A 17,997-nucleotide genomic window follows, 5' to 3' on the forward strand; every position below is an offset into this window, starting at 1 on the left:
ACCTTTGGGGCACTGCTGGGCTCCTTCCCCAAAGTGCTCTGTGTGGAGCTGGGTCAGAAGTGGTGTCACTTGGTGGGAGGAACAAGGCCCTCCTGATCAGGGAGTTCCTGTAATTCCCCACAGACTGTGCAGGCAAATCCTAGATTAACCTGACAGGGTGGGAAGAGGATTAGAAGGGCTGTTACAGAAAGCAGCGGAGGACACCGGGGGCTTCAGCAAGTGTGTGCTAGGAGAAGACACCCCTCTCACAACCTGAGGGCAGGGGGACAAGGCTCTGCCCCCAGCACAGAAAGGAAAAGGTCAGCAGGAGCCCTGGGAGATGTGTATGTCCCGATAGTCAAGAGACACCTAAGGAAGTCGTGGAGTTCTAGAAGGGCCAGAGTGTGCTGGGGTGTGTGTGATCTGTGAGCAGCCATGGAAGAAACCTACCTGCTGAATGTGGAAGGGGTCAAAAAGAAGATTCTGCATGGAGGCCAAGGAGAGCTACCAAAGTTGCAGGATGGGAGCAAGGTAAATTGTCTGAGTTGTTCCTCCAGTGCCCTGGGAGGGGGAGTGGGTCTGAAATCACCATCCCTGCCGGTTACAGTTCACAATCCCAGCTCCAGGTCTAGGGAACAGTGAGATCCCTCACAACAGGGGGGCAGAAGGGGTGATTTAGGCACCGGCAGCAATGTTGCTCTCACAGTGACAGCTAGCAGTGCCCACAGCCTCTCCTTGCACTGGCCCTGTGATGCCTCTTCCCTCTGTCCTCCTAATGCTCAGCAGCCCCAGCAGGGTGCCAAAATCTGCCTTTCCTGCCATGTGCCAAGCAGGAGTGAGATGTGCCCACAGGTTGTTCCCAGGAGATTTCCCAACCTCTGGGTGAGGGCAGATCACTGTGGGTTCCACCAGGTCCTGGTGCATACTGTGAGAGCACCCTCTGAAATAAAGTGGATTGTAAAAGCAGGTTATAAAGCGGGGTCCGTAGGGAGAGGCAAGGTACAGCATGGATGGATGTTAAGACATCCCACCATCTGATTGCTGTTTTTAGTGGGCAAGAGGCACAATCTCCTGCTGTGGAGGGAGAGCTGCCAGTCAGACCAGAACAGTGCTGGGAGCAGGCTTGACCCCACAGCTGAGGTCATCGTGGCTACTGAGGAGACTCTCACCACTGGTCTCTCTCTGGGGCAGTTCACCTTCCACTTCCAGACGCTGAAGGATGATTTTGAGCGGACGGTTATTGATGACAGCCGGGAAGCTGGCATGCCTATGGAGATCATCGTGGGCAAGATGTTCAAGCTGGAGATCTGGGAGACACTGCTCAGCTCCATGAGGATTGGGGAGGTGGCAGAGTTCTGGTGTGACACCATTGTGAGTGAGGAGCCCGCAGACACCCACTTCCCTCCTTCCTGCAGAGCCAGACTGCAGGACCACACACCCCAGAGATGCTCTGGCCTTGTCTGGTGCAAGCACAGGGTGTCACTTAGCCCAGCACTGGGGGGCTGCCCCAGACAAGGAGGTACAGAAGCCCCCCAGGGCTGAGTGGGGTGCTCCCCCTCCTTGCAGCACACAGGCATGTATGCCCTGGTCTCCAGGGGCATGCGGAGGATCGCAGAGGGCCGGGACCCCCTGGAAGGCCAGAAGCATCGCTGCGGCATGGGCAACATGTTTGACTACCACAGCACGGGCTACGATGATCTGGACGAGCTGCAGAGGACACCACAACCTCTCATCTTCATCATGGAGCTGTACCGGGTAAGGGGGATGGCAGGGATGGTTGCCAGAGTGGGAACAGCTGGGACAGGCCACTCACCTCCTCCTGCCCGTGCAGGTGGAGGACCCCTCAGCATACAAACGTGACACCTGGGCCATGAGCAAGGAGGAGAAGCTGGCAGCAGTGCCTGTGCTGCACAGCGAGGGCAACCGTCTGGTCCTGCGCAGGGAGTTCGCGCAGGCGGCGGCCAAGTACCAGGAGGCTGTGATCTGCCTCAGGAACCTCCAGGCCAAGGTGAGCAGGACCAACACCTCCCCAGCCCTGCCTGGGTCACACCTCAAAGCGCTGCCCTGTGTGCCTGGGAGGGGGTGGCACAGCCATGAACAGCTCTGTGTTGCTCCTGGGGCAGGAGAAGCCATGGGAGGATGGCTGGATGAAGCTGGAGAACCTGGTCACGCCACTGGTGCTCAACTACTGCCAGTGCCAGCTGGAGCTTGGCGAGTACTACGAGGTGCTGGAGCACACCACGGAGCTTCTCCAGAAGCACAATGGTACCTGTGCCCTGCATCCCACCCCTTGCTATGCCCATGGCTCCTGGGGACTCTGTCCTCCGAATCTGTGACAATGCTCACCCCGTATCCCTCTGCCTGTGATAGTGCCTGTGTCGTTGGATTGCCATGTCCCAGTTTGCCCTGCCCATTACAGTGCTCATGTCCCTGGTTTGCCCTCCCACAGTGGCACATTTATGTCCCCCACGCACCACGCCATGCTTCCCCTTTCCATGATGATTCCTGCACTCGCTGTGCCCTGCTGCCCACAGTGGTACACATACAAACCAGGTGTCCCTGGTGTATCTACCCCACACCCCACTGCTCCATGTCCTTCATGTCCCCTGCTCCCCAGGGTCTCAAGCGCCTGTGGCTGGTGGCCCTGAGCTCCAAGACCCCCCTGGGGGGCTCTTCTCTCCTGGCAGACAACGCCAAGGCCTATTTCAAGCGGGCAAAGGCCCACGCTGCTGTGTGGAACGAGCGGGAGGCGCGGGAGGACTTCCAGCGCGTGGCTCACCTTGACCCCTCCATGGCGGCCGCAGTGAAGAAGGAGCTGAAGCAGCTGGGGGAGAGGATGAGGAAAAAGCACGTGGAGGATCGGAAGCGATACCAGGGGCTCTTCCAGTCATCCCAGGGTCAGAAGACCCGGCAGGGGTCGAAGAGCAGGGAGGTGGGTGACGGGGCACCTCAGGGTGAGGCTGGGGTCCAGGAGACCCCTGGGCAGGGGGAGCAGAGTGCTGAGGCTGAAGTTACAGAACAACCAGGGGATTCCCAAGCAGAACAAGTGATCCCCAGGGCTGGGGGTGATGGGGAAGCATCTGGAGGAGATGCAGCCCGAGGACAGCTGGTGGGGGCAGAGGTGGAAGGGAGGGATCAGACAGGACTGGGGGAAGAGGTAAACCTGGGCACCTCTGGGGCAAAGCCAGACAGCCTGGGAACAGAGGAGGAAGATGAGAAAGAGGAGGAGAGGGAAGAGGAAGAAGATGAGGGGGAGGAGGAAAAGAAGGAGGAAGAAAAGGAAGGACAAGAGGAGAAAGAAGAGGAAAAGGTGGAGGGGCGGGCAGAGGAAGTAGAAAAATTTGAGGAGGTAGACAAGGAAGAAAAGGAAGACAAAGGGAAGAGGGAGGAGAAGGTGGTGAGGGGGGCAGAGGAAGATGAGAAATTAAAAGAGAGTAAAGAAGTGGAGAAGGAAGTGGAGAAGAAAAAAGAAAAGGAAGAAAAGAAAGAAAAAGAAGAGAGGAAGGAGGAGACAGTAGCAAAGGGGAAAGTGGAGAAGAAAGAAAAAAAGGAAGAAAAGAAAGAAAAAGAAGAGAGGAAGGAGGAGACAGTAGCAAAGGGGAAAGTGGAGAAGAAAGAAGAAAAGGAAGAAAAGAAAGAAAAAGAAGAGAGGAAGGAGGAGACAGTAGCAAAGGGGAAAGTGGAGAAGGACAAAAAAAAAGTGAGTCTACCAGCAAAAATGGAAAAGCTTGAAGCAGGGCAATGTGGGACAATAGGGGAGACAAAGGCAGCAGGGCTAGTGCAGGGCTTGGAGCAAGGAGCCAGCGGAGCAGAGGGAGCAAGCACAGGGAGTGAGGCCCAGGCTCAGCCAAACAGAACCCCAGAGCTGGGGCCTCCCAGAGAGGGGCTGGGTCCAGCTGAGGGGCCCCCAGAGCTGGAGGACAAAACAACTGGAGAGCCTCTGGAAGAGGTGATTTGCAGGGAGCAGCGAGCAGGCAGTGGACAAGAAAACCCTGGGGAAGGCAACATCCCCCCAGAGAGCTTCACCCCTGGGGAAGATGAGGAGCTGGATGGAGGGGCAGAAATAGCCCCCAGCCCCACAGCAGCCAGAGAAGGGGGTGCTGCACCCCTGGAGCCCTGCCGCACAGAGCAGGGCCATGACCAGCCCTGAGCAGGGTCAGTCACCCCTGCTTGGGGAAAGGCTGCCAGGCCACTGACAAAGGGGCACAGCACAGGCAGCAGGGCTCTTGTACCCTGAGGGAGCCCCGGGGCTGGGCACTGGCCCAGAAGTGACACGGGAACAATGCTGTCCTCGCCCTGCCACCGCCGGGGCCACCAGCCGCGCTGTGCCGCAGTGCCCGCCGCACCCCTGCCCCGACTCACCGGCTCCAGCGCCTTTCAGCTGGGCGCCACCGAGCTCTGCTGGCTGAGAAATAAAAGCTCTTCCCTGGCACCATGGGCTGGATTTGTTCCTGAACGTGACTGGCTTCCCTGATCACATTGCACACCTCCCGCCTTGCCCTGCAGCCCGTGGCACGAGGATGGGGCAGTTTGTGCTGCTCCTGAGAGGGGTGGTTAAGGAGGCTGTGTTTCTCCTGCATGAGTGTCCCCAAAATCCCCTGCAGTGGCTCCGTGTCAGGCCTTTGCCCAGCACTGCCAGCCCTTCCAAGCAGGGCTGAGAGCAGGTCCAGCCCAAAAAGTGTCTGTCCTGGGCAGGCCAAGTCTGTGCAGTGGGGAGGGCCCAGGAGTCCCCAGCCTTACCCTGAACTATTCCTCAGCTGGAGCCCTTGTTGTGCCACAGAGGCACTGGGAACATGGGCAGCACTTGGGGCAGAGGCACCTGGACCCCTCTGGCCACTGAAGATTTGATGGAGGTGCAAAGAGAAAGCATGGAGGGAGAGGACTGCCTTGCCTGCCCAGCATCCCACTGCTGCCTGCATCCTTCACGAGGCTCTAGGGTTTCCTACAGCAAGAGCTCCTGGGTGGGAAAGAGGGACTGACCCCACACAGCCCCTGCCCCACCCCTCAAGGCTGCTACATGCCTGAACAGACCTTGTTGGAATGTGATGAAGATGGTGGTTGGGGGGCACGCTGGGGTCGGGGGAAGCTGGGGCTCTGCTCACAGCTTCTGTTCTGCCTCAGTGTGGACAGCCAGGGTGACACAGTGCAGGCTGTGTCCTTGCAGCCCTGCAGGAGCAGTGCCAGGATGGCACAGCAATGAGAGCTGACTCAGCCGAGATGCATGGATAGAAGAGGCCAAAGCACTGATCCAGGTCTCAGTATAAATACAAATTTATTCTCTTTCCAGAGCAGAGATGGCACAAAGCAGTGAGGACAGCAGCACCACAGTACATGGTTACCAGAGCATTAGCCAGCCTGCTCCCCACCCGGACACATCCTGGCTCCCAAACATAGCCCTCACACCCAACCTGGCCACCTCTGCTCCCCACCCTGGCCACTGGGGCCAGTAGCTCTGTCCTCACCCTGTCTTTGTTCTTTCTCCAGCTCCCCCGAGGCTGGACACTTCTGACCACACCCTCAGGCCAAACCTCACTCTGCTGCTCCCCACGCTGCTCCCATCCTGCCCCTGGGATAACAGGGGGTCCAGCCAGGTGTCACAGGCTGGCCTGTGGTCCCTGTCACCTGCAGCCTGACACATGGCATGCCCAAAGCCACCCCAATGCCACCACCACTGCCCTCGGGCCACTCACCCGGTCGGGAGAGGGGACAGCAAGGACAGCCACCCACGCTGCTGCCAGCAGACACTGGAGCACTACATGCTGAATACCTCTGGCTGTAAGGCTCACACCACCTCGTCCTTGGTGTGGGCACTGCTCCTCACCTCTGCCAACACCCCAAATCCAAGCCCACAGCCGTGGGTCTGACACCCTGCCCTGGTCACAACCTCCCCGGACAGGTCAGCACTGTGTCCTGTCCCTGCCAGCAGTAACAGCCCTGGCTCTGTCCTTGCAAGCCCTGTTTAGGTCAGATATTTCACACCAGTGTGCAGCCCTGCCCTGCCCTGCCCGAGGGTTCAAGCATCTCATCTCTTCAAAGCCTGTGGTCCCAGAGCACCAGGGCCATCTCAGCCCCTGCTCTGGGTCACCCTGCAGCACCTGACTCTGCCTTTTCTCGACATAACACAGCACAAGACAGCCAGCCCGAGGAACCCCTGGGGACCAGGATCCACCACCACCACTGAGTTGCCCTACCAGCTCACAGAACAGCCTCCTTGCACTGCCCCATGGCACTCACCCGCTGCCAACAAGGGCCTCCAGCCCCCCAGCTCAACTCAAAGTCGGGGACAGCAGCAGGGCAGCTGCTCCCTGGGGGTAGCAAGGAGGTGCCCTGTCATTCCTGCTGCCCACCTGCACTGCTGGGCACTTGCATCAGACCCAGGGCTGGACTCTGGCTGGAGAAAGCCCTCCCTGCAGGAGCTGAGGCTCCCCCCAGATGGAGCTGGCTCTGTGCAGGACAGGCTCTCTGCGCCATGGCAAAGGCACAGATCTCCAGGAAACCAGCCGGGATGAATACCTGCTGTGGGTCCAGCCCTGCCCAAGCTCCCTCACAGCAGCCCTGCAAGGCAACACCAGCAACAGGGAAGGAGCTGGTTCCCGTGGGAGCAGGAGTTGGGCTGGTCTGAAAGTGAAGGGCCGCTACACTTAAGGTATTAGAGTTTAATAGAGTGAGTCCATGAGAGTATTTAAGTACAGTATATATATATAATATATAGAAATATATGCAAATTAAACAATAAGGCTCCGTTATAAAGACCCTCTCAGTATAAGGCTACTAGCTGGGCTGAAGCTCTAACATGGACTCAATCCCTACTCCATAAACCTCACAGACTCTCTCCTGGTGGTACGTGCCTGGCTGGCTGCAGAGCCTTGGGTGGCAGAGTTCAAACCATAAGGCTGGCAGCTGGATGCTGTTATAAAGAGTTCCTTTAAAAACCATGTGGCTCCAGGAGTGTTTTGGTACCCATAAACCTGGAGGCTCCTGGGCATAAATGAAGAGTGGGATGCTGAGCTGTGCATCCCCCGAGGGCTGCAGGCAAAGGCAGCAGCCCATGGGTGCCAGGGGAGACAGGCAGTTTTCATGGCTTCAGTTCTTTCTTCTGAACTGTCCCACCCAGGCTTGGACACTGTAGCCGAGTGACCCAACCAGCCTCCTGGGGAGCTCACAGTCCCACTCCTGCATGACCTATGTTCCCCTGAGATCTTCTGGAGCTGGCAAGCATCCTGCACCACCAGCTCGGAGGGAGTCTGTGTGAGGTCTGCTGCAGCACAGGGAGCATGGCAGGGAGAGAGGGGGAGGAAAGCAACCAGGTAGCTGGTTAGGAAAAGCCTCTGGCTCACAGGAGGTGTTAGATAAGGGAGGTCATACCTGAAAGAGAAATAGACAGGTCAGGAAAAGAGGACCCAGAGACACCTGGTTAGAAGGGGCTGCTGCAGAGCCAGGAGGATACTACTCAGGGATGGCAGAAAGTGGGCAAGAGCCTGCATGGGCAGACCACCACCCCACGTTAGTGCTGGCACCAAGCAATGTCTCCCTCTGGCAGCCTGGGCAAGTGCTGATGCTGGACTGCAGCAGAGAGGGGAAAAGCAGAATGACCAACACCAAAACCCACTGGGTGAGTGGAGTGCCATCCACACACACATCCCCCAGTCCCCATCCCTGCTGGGAACAGCTGTCCATGAGCAGCCAGGAGAGCTTGCACCATTGCTTCCATCTCACCAGACAACTGGGGCCTTGAGCTCTCCTGCAGAGGGGTCTGGACAGGGATATAGCCAGGCGGTGGCTCAAAGCTGTCACTGCAGGTGGGTGCTGGCAGGTCTGTCCATCCTCACGCTGGGAGCCCTGCAGGGGGCAGGGTCCTGAGCAGGGCAGGAGGCTGCCTTGCAGCTCATCACAGGGATCTGTCTGGTCTGTGCTCTTGGCAGCTCTGATCGCCTCTCCTTGCAGTTGTGAAGCCTCCTCCTCTCTGTTCCCAGCCCACACACCCTGTCCCAGCAGCACTGCAGCAGCAAAGCTCTTGGCTGAAGCATTGCGGGTCATCAGCTGTCACAGGGAAGCTGGGATGGGGCAGGGCTCTGTGGGGAAAACCTCACCTGAGGGAGCAGTAAGAAGCGAGAGAGGAGGATTTCACTCAAGTACCTCGAGAGTTGGGGAAGGCGCTCCGCAGCTTCTCCATTATGTCTTCCAGGCACATGCTGACTTCCTGGGTTTTGGCTTCCACCTCATCTGCAGTGGGAAGGAGGGCAGGTGGCTGTGAACAGGCCCTCTGGACATCTGCCTGGCTGCCAGCATCTCTGCAGGGTGGCAGGGTACAGGCAGCTCCCTGCAGCATGGAAAAAAGGGAGCAGGGCTAGGAACTCAGCCCAAGCCCAAACCTCACCTGCAGTTTCAGTGTCAGGGGTGTTGTGCTCTTTCTCCTTTGCCTGGCTGCCTTCTGACTGATGTGGAGATGAAGCCAAGGAAGAAGCTGCTGAACCATTGCCTTCTGACTCTGCTGGAGGCTGGAGTGAGCAGAGTTGTTGTGAGGAGGTTGTCGTGATTCCCCGTTCTGACCATCCCCTTTGTGCCACTGTCACAGCTCTGCCATGGCAAAGCCCACCCCATCCTTGCTCTGAGCCTACCTGCAGCAGCAGCTCCCTCAGCCTGTGCAGCTGGGACTCCAGCTGCTTGTTGTGGTCCTCCAGGATCTGCATCCGTGTCTCCAGGCGGCTCTTGTGCTGCCGCAGGATCCGTGCTTCTGCCAGGAGCTCGTCGTTACGCGGGTCTTGCACCAACTCGGGAGAGCCTGTAGCCAGCGTTGGAGACTCCACTGCCTCATCATGCTGCCATTTCAAACGTCTCAGCTCTCCCTGGAGGATCCTGCAGGACAGCCCAGGTCAGCATGCTCACAATCCTTCCCAGAGACTGCTGGAAACACCTGGGAGCTGCACGCTGGGGACGGCCCGTGACCCAGACAAAGCTTTGCCATTTGTGAAGCTTGAGGGCCAGGATGCTCAGGCACAAGAAAGGCAGAGTGCCCTGGGCTCACTTCAACCAGTTTGGGGTTCAGGAGGAAACATGTTCTGGGGATGTGGGAAGGAATATTTTGGAGAACAGAGTCATCTCCCTCCCTTGGAGAGCACACCCTCACTGAGTTTTAGTGCTCAGCTTAGACATCCTCCAAAACTGCTCTCTCAGCATCTGCAGTTGCCACCTCCAGACCCAGCAGCCATCCCCTAGCTTCACTCTGAGCTCTATGAGGCTTCTCCAGTCCCTTCCTGCCTCTTAGGCTATAACCCCCACTTTCAGAGTTGCCCATGTCTCTACCTGTTTTCATCCTCTAAGTGGGCCAGGACTCGCTCCAGCTCTCCCTTGTCATCCATGTTGAGGCTTCCTGGAACCTGCTGGCTGCCCCCAGGCTCTCTGTCGGTGATGGGGCTGGAATGGCGCAGCAGGTACTGGTCCTCATCTCTGTTCCAGCAGGTGGAAAAACATCTTAATTATTAAAATCTTGGGATTTGTGTGCCCTTGGGGAAGGACAGCCTGGAGGCAGGTTGTTTCAGAGTGGAGCTCATTCTGGCTGCTCCATGCTTAGAGCTTAGAAGTGGCTCAGCATCCCCAGTAGCTGGGATGTTACCCAGGAGCCTCTCACTCAGCGGGACTGTGGGGAAGGAAAGTATTTCTGTACCATGCCTAGGCATAGATAAAGCCACAGGAGCCCTGACTCATCAGGAGGTGAGGAGAAGGGAAAGGAGACAGAACTTACAGGCTGTCATCAGGGGACAGGCTATCACTGAAGAAGGAACAGTTCTGGCTTTCCATCTCTGCAAGCCTGGAGAAAAAGGTTGAGATATGGTCAGAGACACCCTGAATGTCTGCTCAATGCACCCTGCTTGCAGTAACCCCTGCAAGACCCCTCTCTGGCAGGGTTTCCCATCTGGCCTGCGCCAGTCTGCCCCTCTGCACAGCCTCTAGAGTTTTGCCTATTTAAAAACCAAAACACTCTGCTGCTTTGGTTGTCAGTCTCTGGCATAAAGAGCTGCTGCTGTGCAGCCTCCTCTCTCACAAGCAAAGGAAAGGGGTGTAAGAATTCCAGCTCCAGCCTAGGTCTGAACTACAAGTACAGGCTCCCTGTACCCCTTGGGTCCCCACAGTGAGAGCAGAGGCACTACAAACCACAAGGCAGCAGCAGTGGGAAGCTGGCAAACAGCACTGGTGAGGACACAGAGCAGAGCAGGGCCTGGTTGATGTGCCTGGTGAGAATCCAACCAGCAGCTCATTCTGGGAAGAGCAGGACAGCACATGGAGGCTGCTGTCAAATGCATGGGCTTTGCTGCCAATTTACATGGCACCAGCCATGTCCCAGGCCTGGCTCTGCAGCTGCTGGGGTGGGTGGAAGGGTCTGTGACCATACATCATCCTAAACCCCCTCCACACCTATTGAGGTCATGCTAGGTGCCCAGGAGGGACAGCAGAGCCCGGTGGTGGTACCTGCTGGCAAAGTGCTCGATCCGGGAGTGTGTGTCAGCGTGCGGCAACATCGGGGAGGAGGCTGGGCTGCAAGAGATGCACACTGGTCAGCGAGGCTTGGGAGAGGCTGATCTCACCTGGCTGAGCAGAGCCAGGGACAGGCTAGAGAGGGAGACTGAAATCTCTGTTGCTTCAAGAACAAGGTGCTTCACACCACCCCCCCAGAGCAAGTGCTCCTCCAGCCCACCCATGGGAGCCCTGTGTGAGCTGAGATGCTCCTTCCATCCCCAGAGTCCAAAGGCATAACCCAGGGCACAGCCAACTCACGTCTCAGAGAAGTCAGCCTCCAGCACAGACTGGACAGGCAGGTAACCTCTCTGGGGGTGCTTGCTGAAGTACTGCTTGGACCGAAACTTGTTCTTCAGTGTCGTGGCAAAGTCTCTCATGTTCTCACTGGACGTGGTCTGCAGAGACACAAATATGACAAAGGTGCTGCTTAATGAAAAGTGGGGGACCACAGGTCAGCTCCCACAGGAAAGAATTCCCCTCAGACTGGGCATGAGCTCCGTGGGGGAACAGACAGATAAAACTGAGGAAGCAAGGAGGGCACCCAGCAGCTCTGTCAGCCTGTCATGGGGCCTGGCACAGGTCAAGCCGGGCACTGGTGGGGGCCATGCATCCTGCTCACCATGAGCCCCAGAATAGCAGGGACATGGGCAGCCTCCAGCATACAGAGGGATACAAAACCATACACAGGATCCACTTCTGGGGCTGCACCAGCCTAAACATCCCAAGGCTGCTGCCATCAATGGGAGCTGCTCTGAGCCAGGGCCCTCCCAGCCCAGCCCAGCCCCATACCGGGGTGTAGTACTCCATGATGGGGTAGTGCAGCTTGTTGCCCTTGGTGGCTTTCCCAGTGAGGAAGCAGGTCTGGCAGATATCCACATTGAATTGCTTCAGGCTCCGATACCTGCAGAGATCAAGAGGCCATAGGAAAGTACTGGAAGTCATCAAAAACAAGTGTTTAAAGCCCAAGAGGTCAGTGGAAGGAGACAGAGGTGCCCTGTGTTGTTCTAACACCCCAGTAAACCTGCAGTGCTGATGGCTGAAGCGCCCAGAAAAGCATCCTGCTCCTTCCCCTTGGCTGGCACATGTTCTGCCCTGCCCAAAACACTGCTGGCTGCAGAGCTCCAGGCTCCCCCAGGAGCACAGAGCAAGCTCAGCTCTGTCCTGCAGAACACCACACACTCCCCCTGGGGCCAGGGTCCCACAGCACAGCCCCTACCTGAAGCCCTTGATGGGGCACTGCCGGCACACGGAGCACTTGGTCTGGTGCTTCACCTGCTCGGCCATGGTCACCCGGTGCAGCACCGCCAGCCACACCATGGACTGCGGCTCCAGGTTGGCCCACTCCAGGAACTGGGACACCTCAATGGCAGACTTCCCATTACTCTGGGGAGGAGGAAGAAGGGCTGCTCAGAGTTTGGACCCAGCCATGGTGGGATGCAGGTCCCCTGTCACCTCCAGGAGCCTGTTCCCAGCACGGCTGCTGCAGGAGGGGTGAGAGCTGCGGCCCCACACTCACAAAGCGGAAGCAGCTGCGGATGCTGGGCTCCACGTTGCTGCCCCCGAATGCTGCCACCTCCCCTAGCTGGCGTGGGACCTGGATGGCCTCGTGGAGCAGGACACCGAGGTGCCGCTGGTCACACAGTCCCCCGGCGTTTGCCACTTGGCTGAAGAGGTCTGAGGGCAGGACAGACACACAGCTGACAGCCCAGCACCCCGGCAGCAGGCAGGCACAGGGAGCAGGGTGTGGGTCACACCACAGACCCCACTGACTGCCTCCAGCAGGGAGCTCAAATCAGAGGGAAAAACTGAATTATGATTAAATAGCCCTTAACAGCATCCTTCCAGCTCTCAAAAACCAGGAGTTTAGAGTCTTCTTCCAACAAGGGTTACATACATCATGCCTTTTACAGCCACAGCTAGCCTGTCCTCTGTGAATCACCCAATCCCTTTATTTAACCCCTTGGTGTTCCCTATGCTGCACAGTATTCCCCTCCACAGTATTGCATGATTAAAATGCAGTGAGGAAAGCAATTTGCCTGAAACCTTCTTCCCCCAGCCATGCACCCCCTGGTATTTTCCATCTTGGAAGCACTGGATAACCTCCCTGTGTGCCTTCTCTGCACTGCTCCTTACAGTGCCATGCAAGCAAGATCACTGCAGCACCAGTCAGTCTACAAAAACGCCTCCTAATTTCAGTGGCGTAGGCCTAGGGAGGGAGGGAAAGGTGGTGATGCAAGCAGCTTAGTCACTGCAGGAAAGCTGCTCCTTTGCTCTTCCTGGGCAAAGAAGGTCTTAGCCAAGAAACTGAACCAGTCCTGTTTCCCCCAGGTTAATTCACACCAGGTTCTGGAGGAGGGAGACAAGTGACTTACACTGAAACTTCTCCTTGACCTCTGTCCCGCACAGACACGCAATGCCCGTCTTGAAGGAGAGAGCCCTCATCTTCCCACTGCGGCCGCTGCGAGGAGAGATACAGCACAGGTTAGCAAATGTTCCAGAGTGGGGTTTTTTTGGCTGGGGGGTCATCAAGGCAAGCACACACCAGGCAGCCCCCCTCACCAGGTGCCAGAGCCTTTCTGCAGCTCTGCCAGCTGGAAGAGCAGCACAGAGGTTTTCTCCCAAGCATGGCAGCCCCACAGCTCGGGGACACCGAGGGAGAGGTACCTGTCAAAGACATTCAGCAGCCAATTGAGGCTCATGTCCACACACAGGGGTACATTCACCAGGATGCCCCGCTCCTCCTCCAGCCGCTCGTAGAGGGCAGTCAGGCAGTGGATGACCTCCACCACGTCCATCGCCCGGTCGCTGGGCTGCAGGTCGTGCTCATTGAAGATTTCCAAAGCCGTGGCCAGGGTCACCATGTCCACTGCACAGAAAGCACAGGCAGAGGGATCAGAGGGGATATGAGAGAGGTGAGAACCAAGAGGAGAGAGATGCAGCCCTGCCCAAACCTGGGGCAGTGCTAGTCCCACTGTGTTGGGAAAGATGCTGGTAGGATGGGCATGGCTCCTAGAATTTCTGTCCCACCAGTAAACCTCTCCCAAAATACCACATCTCCACCTTGGGCCACCATTCTCTGTGACCTTCCTTCCTCATTGCTGTGTCCAGCCATGGCCATGAGAATGCTGTCCATGGAAAGTTCTGTGCAGTGCCCAGTGCTAGCCTCTCTGCACGTGCCTGGTCCCTGTGGGGCTGGTGTGGGGAGGTGAGGGGCACAGAGCCACAAAAACCCTACAAACAGCTGCCCAGAGATGGATCAGTCATGTCTCCAGCTCTGACAGGGTGGGGGAGTTCAGGCACAAACCCAGATCAGGGCTGGGACAGCGTGAGCTGCTCTGGCTGCTCTGCTTTCAGATTTCTTAGGCAGCAAGTTGCATGTGCTACTATGTTTAGCAACCAGCAGTATTTCTTCCCTGAAAATCCTTCCATCTTTGAGACCATTTCTGTTCTCAGTGCCCAGGCAATTGTATGCCTTTTCCACCCTGTAACTTCACTCTGTGAAGAAATCCTCCCCTCTCCTGTCAAAGCTGCTACACTTGCACTGGGAAGCCCCAGTCCCCGTGCCAGGGAGTATCGCTCCTGCCCACCCTCATGTCCACACTGCCCACGATGCATATGGCTCTGAGCTATCCCTCACTGCCTCTTTCCTACATGGCCACTCCACCGATCTTCTCATTATGGGAAAGCTGCCTTGGCAACATCCTTGCCCTTTTCTCAAGTGTATCTTGAATAAAGAGCACTTATTTCAAGTCATTTCTGGGCTGGAAAGAAGGCGACAGCGCAGCATGTGAGATGCAAGAGATGCACCACCAAAGATGTGCAAGCAGCACACAGGAGGGCTCTGCTTTGCTCTTCTCTCTTTTCCTCTCCACACCTTGTGTTCAGGTGCCTGCTGCTGCATGGACACCTTTACAGGGTGGCAAAAGCCAACTGCTGCTTTCTTCCATTTGCTTTACATCATCCCTGAATGTCCCTGGGTACAGGGCATCCTGATCACCACAGTGTCATGAAAATACTCCACAGCCAGGGTTCGACTCCCTCGAGTACCCAACCTCCTCTTACCCTCATCCATTGCCTTCTTCCAGGCCTTTCACAGGATGTCAAGGAGCACAGGTCTGTCTGGGACCCTGCTGCTGCCTGGCTGTACCTCCTCCCCATCAGGAACAATTTATTCAGGAGGGAAGGATTTCCCTCAGCCTGCTGCTGCTTAATTCTGACAGAGGCTTAGGTGAGAGGCCTTGTCAAAAGCTCTGAGCAGCCAAGGATGCTGCATCTATCAGATTCCTTTCTGCCTGCTTGCCAATTCCACCAGAAACTCCTCAGTAGTTTCCAAGGAGCAGCTACCTCTTGGAGAGATGTGGAACTCCTGCCATATCACATTCACCTGACTACTAATCCTCCAGTTTTCACCAACAGTGCAGAAGTCAGGTTTTTTGGCTCCATTCCTCCCCTGTAAGTGGTGAAGTCCTCTCTGTCCCTGCCAGTGAGGCTGGTTTCATCTCTCAGTTATATCCACAGCTTCTCCATTCTCCTTTGGATCTGCTTGGTGAGCACCTGCCTGATCCCACAGCTTTGTACCACTTTGGACCACTTTGTTCTCATATCCCTTTGGCTAACACCTGCCCTTGAGTCATTTCCACCCCAAACCTGTAAAGAAAGGCACTGACACAGACTGGTGGATTTGCTCAGCTTCCCATGCTGATCTTCCCGGGTTTCTCGCCTCAGCTACCTGTCCCCTGGTGCCTCCTGCCTTTGATGTGCTGATAAAAGCTTGTGTTAGTTTAATGCCTTCCCCGAGGGAGACCCAGCAGGAGGGAAGCCCTTCCCACACTCACATCGCAGGGCTTTTTGCACCCGCCGGAGCTTCATGGCTGTCCGATACGCCGAGAACTTGATGTTGTTCAAATCCGCTGCAATGACACAGGAAAACAACAATAAACCACGGCACAACATCCTCATCTGCAGGGCAGGAAGCAGCAGTAGCAGTTCCCAGAGCCCTTGAGTAGCAGATACCTCTCAAATGGTTCTGTGACAGCCTCCTTACCCAGCGTCTGGTACAACTCTGTCATCTTTGGGTGGTCCCAGCACGTCGTCTGGGCCTGGTGGCTGGAAGGAAAGGAGATGGAGACCAAGAGTCAATCTGGTAACCAAAAGCTGCCATGTGAGGTCAAAAAAGGGACCTGGCCAGCACTGGGAACAAGGGTTTCTGAGCAGATTCCCCAGCCATAGCAGCATGAAGCATGTCCGCAGTAGTATACCCCCACTTGCTGCCAGACCCCTCTCCTTCCAGACAGGGCTCCCCTTCATCCTGGGTATCTCAGCAGGCAGGGAAAGCCTGGCTCCACCATGCTGGGAAAGATATGCTTCACTGAAGGTGAGTTCTCACTCCAGTCTGTTCACTGCCCCCCTCTCCAAATTGGTCCCCAATTCCTGATCCCACCAGGCCAGAGAAGACCACGGGCTTTGTCTGGGAAAACACTCACTTGATGTAGTATGGCACTTTGTTAGGGGAAATGGCTCGCTCCCAGGGGACCTGGACAGAGGCTGCAGGGAGAGAGACATGTGTCAGATCAACACCAAATGCTCCTCTAAGCTGATGCTGCTTCTGATGCCAGCCCAGCACGACTGTGTCTCTGAAAAGGCTATGCCTTCCCAAGTCTCCAGCTGGAGGTGTTGGTACTGGCAAGGGGATGCTGCCCATAAGAAAGGCACAAGACTGCTGGTCTTGTCAGAGACATCTTGCCTCTCGAGACGGGGCTTTGTATCTGGCTGAGCTCAGAACTCAGGAAGAGACACTCCCTGATGCTTCTGAGGATGCCCGAGGCAACCCTGTGGTCACCAGTGGGCAGGGCTCATTGCAGATGAGGTTTGGGCACACAGACACAGCAGTCACTGCCTGTTATGACCAGGCTCAGGCCCCCAAAGCATCTGCTGTTCCTGTTACTCCTGCTCTGTGTGCCAGCTGCAGTATCTTGGGAAGATGAGGATGCATCTCATGCCAGTTGCCTGCCACCCTGTGTTATATGGAGGACGGAAGCTAACGCATGACCCTCAGTTATTTTCCTTTTTCACAGGCAGCGTATCAATTCCAGCAACTGGAAAAGTCATTCTTCCTTTCACATAGGAGTACACAGTCTGCAGAGAAACACAGGCCAACAAATCCCACTGACATCCGGAGACTCTGCAGGGCTCAGCATTTCCAAGGACAGACCTAAGGCTCTGGAGCACAACCTGCTGCCCACCCTCTGCAGGTCTGAGAGCTGTGAGCCAACAGCTCTGAGCTGTAGAAACACCATCCCTCTGCCTCGCCACATGAATGAAAACCTCCTTAAAATGCACATTTTCACCCTCCAAATAACCAACACAGGATATGAGGGACTGCCTTTTTCTGCCATCTGTTGTCTTGCTCTGAGGCTGACACAGTCCCAGTGCCCCCAGGGAGCTGCTGCTGCGAGTGTCACAGCTCTGTGCTCTAAAGGGAAACCACACTCATGTCCCACCCCTTGGTCCCATAGGGTGAGGCAGCACAATGCCAACTCTGGAGATGCCTCCTGCTTTGGTTCCTGTGCATCAGGCACCAGCCTGGGCCTTTTTCCAGCCTTGTGCATGACTCTGGGCTCAGCAACAGGGCTTTGCACCCGTTTTCCTGTGCCACAGCCTGTTCTGCAGAGGCAACCTCATGGCAGAAGCCAGGAGGACCCACTCACGTACAGGAGAGGAAGTGCTGGGAGCCTGGTCCAAAATCCCGGTGGGCATCTTGGAGCTGCTTCAGGCGTTCGTTTATGGAGGCCTGGAGAATTAAAGAGTAATGCACTGGCGGTCCAACAGGCATTTTGGATTGAAGACCCATTTTGGATTGAAGAAGGGCTTGTGGGTGGACTCAGACATGCCCCAGCACACAGATGCTCTTCCTTCCTCTCCCACTTTGGTATTTGCATCCTCCTCTGCTAAACCCTCTACACATCCTCCCACAGGCTGAGGCAGCACAGTCACATCTCCAGCTCACCTGTATCCATACTTTCAGACACCAAAACAGCCACAGCTGTTTTGAACCCCTCCACAACACATCCCAATTCTCCCTTTGTTCCTCCCATTGCCTTTTCCTGATCAAGACCTCTACAGATTCACCAGCCATTTTCCTCACACTGAACTGATGCTCTTCTCCTCCAAGAACTCCAGCTATAATATCCCTGCTGTGCCAAGCCTTCCTTTATCATCCCTGAAGCTCAGCAGTGACAGCCCTTCCCTAGCATCCTCCAGCCCATAGTTTACTTGCAGTGCTTGCTCCTGACTCCTTCCCACCTGCAGCTGTTTCCAGCGGGTGTTGATCTGCTCCAGGGTACGGGAATTCTCCATGCACAGGTGGACATCTGAGATGGCAAGCTGGTGTGCAAGATCATTGACCACTTTCACCGCATCCTTCATGGGGGAGAGCTCCTCTTTGAACAGCTGGGGTCCATGACCAGAGACACAGGCACAGAGCAAAGGAAGAAGGAAGAAATG

General features: G+C 56.3%; 2 protein-coding genes across 2 annotated transcripts in view; one reads left to right on the forward strand and one right to left on the reverse strand.

The window, feature by feature from the left end:
* The first annotated feature begins 308 nt into the window (after positions 1-308).
* Positions 309-4,515, forward strand: LOC146437333 (uncharacterized). Its single transcript, XM_085060149.1, has 6 exons — positions 309-510; positions 1,171-1,350; positions 1,546-1,734; positions 1,811-1,987; positions 2,103-2,244; positions 2,667-4,515. Exons 1-6 carry the CDS (start codon positions 415-417, stop codon positions 4,127-4,129), a joined length of 2,247 nt encoding a protein of 748 aa, XP_084916275.1. The 5' UTR covers positions 309-414; the 3' UTR covers positions 4,130-4,515.
* A 717-nt stretch (positions 4,516-5,232) lies between these two features.
* The window catches only part of DRP2 (dystrophin related protein 2), a 29,041-nt gene continuing 16,276 nt past the window's right edge, over positions 5,233-17,997 (reverse strand). The window contains exons 7-24 of the mRNA XM_085060163.1: positions 17,797-17,943; positions 17,206-17,284; positions 15,978-16,038; positions 15,539-15,600; positions 15,330-15,404; positions 13,159-13,360; positions 12,867-12,952; positions 12,011-12,168; positions 11,711-11,877; positions 11,284-11,395; positions 10,753-10,889; positions 10,447-10,512; positions 9,722-9,787; positions 9,283-9,426; positions 8,598-8,835; positions 8,357-8,477; positions 8,116-8,202; positions 5,233-7,344 (exon numbers count right to left, since the gene is read on the reverse strand). Coding sequence (XP_084916289.1) covers positions 7,325-7,344; positions 8,116-8,202; positions 8,357-8,477; positions 8,598-8,835; positions 9,283-9,426; positions 9,722-9,787; positions 10,447-10,512; positions 10,753-10,889; positions 11,284-11,395; positions 11,711-11,877; positions 12,011-12,168; positions 12,867-12,952; positions 13,159-13,360; positions 15,330-15,404; positions 15,539-15,600; positions 15,978-16,038; positions 17,206-17,284; positions 17,797-17,943 — 2,028 coding nt within the window. The 3' untranslated portion in view covers positions 5,233-7,324. The remainder of the gene's footprint in view (positions 7,345-8,115; positions 8,203-8,356; positions 8,478-8,597; positions 8,836-9,282; positions 9,427-9,721; positions 9,788-10,446; positions 10,513-10,752; positions 10,890-11,283; positions 11,396-11,710; positions 11,878-12,010; positions 12,169-12,866; positions 12,953-13,158; positions 13,361-15,329; positions 15,405-15,538; positions 15,601-15,977; positions 16,039-17,205; positions 17,285-17,796; positions 17,944-17,997) is intronic.

Source organism: Lichenostomus cassidix, chromosome 4A, assembly GCF_008360975.1.
Source record: "Lichenostomus cassidix isolate B80296 chromosome 4A, HeHo_3.0, whole genome shotgun sequence".
In the NCBI taxonomy this organism is placed as follows: Eukaryota; Metazoa; Chordata; class Aves; order Passeriformes; family Meliphagidae; genus Lichenostomus; species Lichenostomus cassidix.